The sequence below is a fragment of the Camelus ferus genome, chromosome 33 (assembly GCF_009834535.1).
Source record: "Camelus ferus isolate YT-003-E chromosome 33, BCGSAC_Cfer_1.0, whole genome shotgun sequence".
Classification (NCBI taxonomy): Eukaryota; Metazoa; Chordata; class Mammalia; order Artiodactyla; family Camelidae; genus Camelus; species Camelus ferus.
Window position 1 is genome coordinate 16,880,063 of NC_045728.1, and position 6,008 is coordinate 16,886,070.

At 36.4% G+C, this 6,008-nt stretch overlaps 1 protein-coding gene across 3 annotated transcripts in view; it reads left to right on the forward strand.

The window, feature by feature from the left end:
- The window catches only part of ALG9 (ALG9 alpha-1,2-mannosyltransferase), a 79,008-nt gene that overhangs the window by 25,840 nt on the left and 47,160 nt on the right, over window positions 1-6,008 (forward strand). For 2 of the 3 annotated variants that reach the window (XM_032472723.1, XM_032472725.1), the window contains exons 10-13: window positions 1,386-1,540; window positions 3,570-3,699; window positions 4,264-4,411; window positions 5,572-5,701. In XM_032472723.1, the coding sequence (XP_032328614.1) occupies window positions 1,386-1,540; window positions 3,570-3,699; window positions 4,264-4,411; window positions 5,572-5,701 (563 nt within the window). The remainder of the gene's footprint in view (window positions 1-1,385; window positions 1,541-3,569; window positions 3,700-4,263; window positions 4,412-5,571; window positions 5,702-6,008) is intronic. The other variant, XM_032472724.1, reaches the window with a different exon arrangement.

The following is a 6,008-nucleotide window of genomic DNA, read 5'->3' on the forward strand; positions in this document are numbered from 1 at the left end:
CCCACGTGTCCATCTACTGGAAAATGAGTACTTTCTGGTTTTTCTTAATATTTTTGTATATTTTATAATAGAAAAAATACTTTTTTAAAAGAAAAATTGTTAAAAAATAAAAATAATAAAAGAGAAAACATAAAAAAAATAAGTAAGCAGAAAGGAAATTTCCCATTATCTCATCATACATTTTATAGAGGACATTTCAAAAATTTAGGCCATTTTTAAAAATGTATTTGTTAGCCTTTAAGATACAGAAGAGGAAAAGATTGTTTACTTATAGAAGAATAGATTTTTTTTTTTATGATTAAGAAAATTCCAACCTAAAATGTAAAGTTTAAATCTTACATTATAGCCTAAAATATCATGGTAAAATCTTAGAGTGAAAAGTTTGAAAGATAAGCTTGTTATTGCAGCTCAGGAATTTTTACCCCCGAAGAGTTTCTGCAGAAGCACAGATAACTGAGGAACAGTAACCGAGGCATTGCTACTGTGGGGTCTTCAATGACTGCCTGATCTTTTCATCTAAACTTGCTCATTGTAGACATAATGGACACCAGGGGGCGCTGTCTGCCTACCATTGGCCGGTTTGCTTTGCTCATTATCACTAATACAAGCGCAGTAGGGGATGCCTTCACTGTGGGTTGCAGGCTTATCTCTCAGTGTTCATATGCCTAACCACAGGAACTTTCCAGCAGGTGCTTGGGTCTTAGTGTTCATTAAATTCTTTTCATTCTTTCACATGCTTTAAGTACATCTTGGCTTTAATTTTGAGATAGAGTGGGTGGGTATTGCAGGAGAGAAGACTTGATCAGTAAGCTCCCTTTAAAAGTGTTTTTATATTTGCTTTGATAGAAACTCTTTGTCATTTGTAGCTTGACAGAAACCAGTGATGGGTTTGAGAATCCAACTTTTTCCCCTCCCTTTGATCTTTAGCTATTTGAACAGGCTGATTGTTGTATATGTAAGAAGATTAATGTGTTAAACAGAACATAGGAATCAAAACACCCAAGAAATGAATTTATGTTATGCTTTTGGTTAATCTTAGGAAACTTCAGTCTTAGTAGCAGGACTCATTAGAGAGAGAAGGCTTTTTGTCCTTCATCCAGTGTAGAAATAATTGAAGTTACCTATTCACCTGACTTTCATTTGTATTCTAGCTAAATACAGTATTGTGCCTTTAAATGTTGGATCTCTTGGGAGAGCTAAGGGGTATATCTCTCTTTCTACTTGACTCCTTTATTGCATCAGAGAAAATGTGAATACAGAAGTTGGAATGTTTTATGGGGGGCCCTAGAACATACTCCCAAGTTTGAGATCAAGAGAACGTTGAAACTAAACAGGATGTTTTGTTCTAATATGGTGAAAAGTGGATCTTTTTCTGTGTCTTACAGTTCAGAATTTAGGCCACCCATATTGGCTTACCTTGGCTCCAATGTATATTTGGTTTATAATTTTCTTCATCCAGCCTCACAAAGAGGAGAGATTTCTTTTCCCTGTATATCCACTTATCTGCCTTTGTGGCGCTGTGGCCCTTTCTGCACTTCAGGTGAGTTTCAGGGAAATGTATATTGGTTTTGTTCTGTTTCACTTTTTAAATCGTTCATAAAGCTTAAAGGCAGATTACAGAATACCTCCACCTAAGATATTTTATCTACACATCAGACCCGGTACAGATCATCTTATTAAAGGTTATGTATTGATTGCTTAGCTGTTGATCTTACAGGTATTTGCTGATTACATATTTGCAGTGTTAATTTGTGCGTCAGTTTGTCTCTGTTGTCAGTGAGAATCCAATTGCTATGAAGGAAATCTTTTCAAGTCATTGTGTTGGCTGAGCACAGAAGGATGGCCCCACAGCAGAATTAATAGAATGCCTGCTCTTCAACTATGAGGCCTGAATAAAGCTCGCTCAGTGTTTGGGGGAACATCAGGCAGTTGGCAGTATGGGACACTACATTTGTAATCCTGGCTTAGAAGCTGTCCAAGTCAATTCCCTGTCAGAACTAATCTTGAATGTCTTGGTATTTATGGCCTCAGAAGCTCCAGACTCTTTTTTTTTTTTTTAACGTGTGCTACCATTTGCAATTGGGAGAAAAAAAATAACAAGGTGGTAAGTTTTTTTATAACACATTTATGGAGATATCGTTCACAAACCATATAATTTACCCATTTAAAGTGTTCAGTACAGTGGCTTTTAGGATATTCAGATCTGTGTAACCATCACTGCAGTCAATTTTAGAACAATTTCATCACCTCAAAAACCCTCTACCCTTTAGCTCCTTTCCCATATCTCCTTAGCCATAAGCAACAACTCATCTACTTTCTGTCTCTATAGACTTGCCTATGCTGGGCATTTCATATAAATGAAATCATAAAATATGTGTGTCTTTTTGTGACTGGCTTTTTTCACTTAACATAGTGTTTCAAAGACTCATCCATGTTAGGATGATAGTTTCAAAAAGTAATTTTAATTATAAAAGTAATTGAACTTCAATGCAGATAATTTTTCTTTTACCTCTTTCTAAATCAGTCCTATGATCCTAACAAAACCTCCTAGCATTTTTGCCTAGCATATATCAAAATTTATTGTGGTTGTAACCTAAGTGTTTATATAACTTTATATCCCTTTTAATATAATAATATCATAATGTTCTCTATGTTGCCATATCTATACCCATCATTTTAACAGCAATGTAATGTTCTGAGTTGGATATAATATATAACATTATATAATGTGTAATATATTGAATTGGTTATATATAATGATTAAATACAATTTATGTTAGAGTTTAGGTTGCTCACTTATTACAGTATTATAAATAACGTAGGATAAATATCTTTGTTTAGGTATTTGGATTGTTTCCTTAGGAGAGATTCCAAAAAATTTGAAAGTTCAGGCATATTTATGGCACTTGATACATATTGCAAAATTGCTTTCCTAAAGTATTTCTAATCTAGGAGGGAAAAAAGGAAAGAAAGAAATCTCTTGGAAAGGTATTCAAAGACTGCAGAATTCATGCAGGGGTATATGTTGTAATCATATTTATCTAGTTTTTGAAGTAGTTTAGCAGATAATTAACAGCAATTTCCTAATGTTCTATGAGAGAAATTCTTTTTTCTTCTTGTTTGGTCATGAGACATTTTGTTGATACTAAAAACTTTGATGAAAACTTGTCAATAAGGAAAGTGAAGGTTAATATTAGTTATGTCAAAAGAGATTGAGAAACTATAATATCAAAAAACTACCAAAAAGCCATTTTTGTTTAAATATTTGAAAAAATAAATTATTAAGACTTTAAGTACTAGAGAAATATTCAAATAATTTTTCTATGAAGCTTGTGAGATTTTATTCTTGGGAAGCCCTCTGGCTTGGCTGATCTGTGGACAGTTTAGCAGAGCTTGCTTTAATCTGGAATTTGGAATGGGTACCTCACTAAGTATTTGCAAATTCTTGGACCCTTGATAGAACCTCTTTTGCTGCTTCCTCCCCTCTTAGTGTTCCTATGATGTCTTATGATTGTGTATATTCTGCAAGGTGTATCTTCTCTTTTCAATGCAGTTTTCTTTCCTTCTAGAAATGCTACCACTTCGTGTTTCAGCGGTACCGCCTGGAGCATTACACTGTGACATCCAACTGGCTGGCGCTAGGAACACTCTTCCTGTTTGGGCTCTTATCTTTTTCCCGCTCTGTGGCACTGTTCAGAGGTAGGTGTCTTAACTTACACTTATAAGGCACTTCACCTTGGGTTTTGCTTGATATGTGATTGTTTAATACAATTCAGCTTAAGCTGAGGTGGGGTGGGGAGGACTTTTCCATAGGGAGAACCTGTGGGCTTCATATTATTACTTAGGATTGACGAGATGATGGAGAATTCCATTTAGTGTGATTAACTATAATTTTTTTCTCTATTCTTACTGATTTTTCTTCCTTTTAAAAGGATGCTTTTTCCTTTCTAAGGATGAACTATTAAGGAAGCCTTAAACTTAGGGTTCAAATTTGGGGTTCAAGTCTCATGATTATATTCTTTCTTATAATCATTATTTGGATCCAGAATATTAAAATGTACTCAAAGAGCATGAAAATTAAAAGGTGGCAGGGTGTAGAAGGGCAAGAAAGCAAATTATTTTTGGCAAAAATAGGGCTTCTGCTATAACCCTCTTCCTAACTGCAGAGACATTTTACACAGTAGAAGGACATTAACTTGCATTATAATTAAATGTCAGAATCTTATTTCATCTTTGGCTTTCACAAACTTTTCTCCCCTCCAGGGTATCATGGGCCCCTTGATCTGTATCCAGAATTTTACCGAATTGCCACAGACCCAACCATCCACACTGTCCCAGAAGGCCGACCTGTTAATGTTTGTGTAGGAAAAGAGTGGTACCGATTTCCCAGCAGCTTCCTTCTGCCCGATAAGTAAGTTGCCCTTTAATTCTCAAAGTTTTAAATCAGAAAGTAAAAATAGCAATTCTGTGGCAGTGTCTTCTTAATTTTTCTTTACTTTAGATTTTTCACAAGTTTTTGAATAATTCACCATCTCAGAGAGCTGTGGGAACTGCGCTGTGCACCCACGGCCGGCGTTTGCTAGACTGAGCGCTGTGTCTGCTAGCACACCCTGCACTGTCCTTAGCCGCAGGAGTCTGGGGACTCCTGAAAACACCTCGGCCCTGGGCTTCTGTTAGTGGCTCTTCCTGTGGATTCGTATTTACATTTTTATAATGAGCTGATATTAATCAACTTCTGAAAGTGGTTTAGAAACTCTAGGTAGAAGAGTGTTTTTAGAGAAGAAATGTTTGTCATCCAACAACAGTGAAGGTTCTCTGCCAATGTAGGGACTCTGGGGAAGCTGTGGCCAAGACAGCCGTACCGCTGTCCCTCATACTGTCTGTTGTTGGATGTAGCAGCACGGGCTCTGAAGCTCCTTTGCATCTGCTGCTTTCGGGCAGAGAAGAGTCCTAGTTAGGGAAGAGAGAAGTCAGGTTAAGATGAGTCATGTTGCTTCATTTGGGGACCGGCTTCAGCAGTTTAGCTGGTGATAGTATCTTTTGCTTGATAAAGATCCTGTATCAGTCATTAATGATTAATTAAAACTTGTTTTTTAAGTGTTAACTTTAGCATTTGCCTTTTACATTTGAAGTAAGTTTCATAACTAAAGATACTTTTGAGGATTACTCGGGAGCGAAGGTCTCCCACAGTGAGTTCTTACATTTCACTCTTCTCTCTATACACCTGATGAGTTTGCTTTAATTTTGATGTGACCCTCTGATCAGGTGGTAATTGGCAGTAAACGTTGAATTTCTCCGGTTGTTTGATGGTATGAACACTATTGCAGATTTCACTGCTGAGAGTTGGTGACACGGGTTGAGAGTTGTCTAGTTGAAAATTTCTCAACGATTTTGGACCGAATTGTGACCTCTGTCTCTGTGCTCCCTGGTTGAGGTTTTAGCAGAAATATTTTTCCCGAAGTGAAATGTTTTCCACAGAAACAAATTTTTTTTTGCTTGTGTATTTCAAGTACGTTTAGCAACATGAGCCCCCTGTGTTTTCCTTATTCTCCTTATTTGTGTTTCTGACAGTTGGCAGCTTCAGTTCATTCCATCAGAGTTCAGAGGCCAGTTACCAAAACCTTTTGCAGAGGGACCACTGGCCACCCGGATTGTTCCCACTGACATGAATGACCAGAACCTAGAGGAACCATCCAGATATGTAAGGGCAATATTCTCTTTATTTACTACTCTGAAAAGAGTTCTACCCTTAAAATCTGTTGGCATTCATATCACAGCATTGATGAGATGGGCATTTTTTAGAAAGTGATTTTTTCCAGGGTGAGGGATATAGCAGCTTTTGTTGAGAAAGAATGAACAGTATCATTTCTATTTTCAAATGACCTCCTTTGTTTTCTGTATAAAATACATAATTCAATATGTTTTCTAAGCTGGGCTAGAAATTTTCTTATGTTTAATTTGAATCATCATTTTGAAACACATTCTGAAACTCTTATCACTCCTTGGTC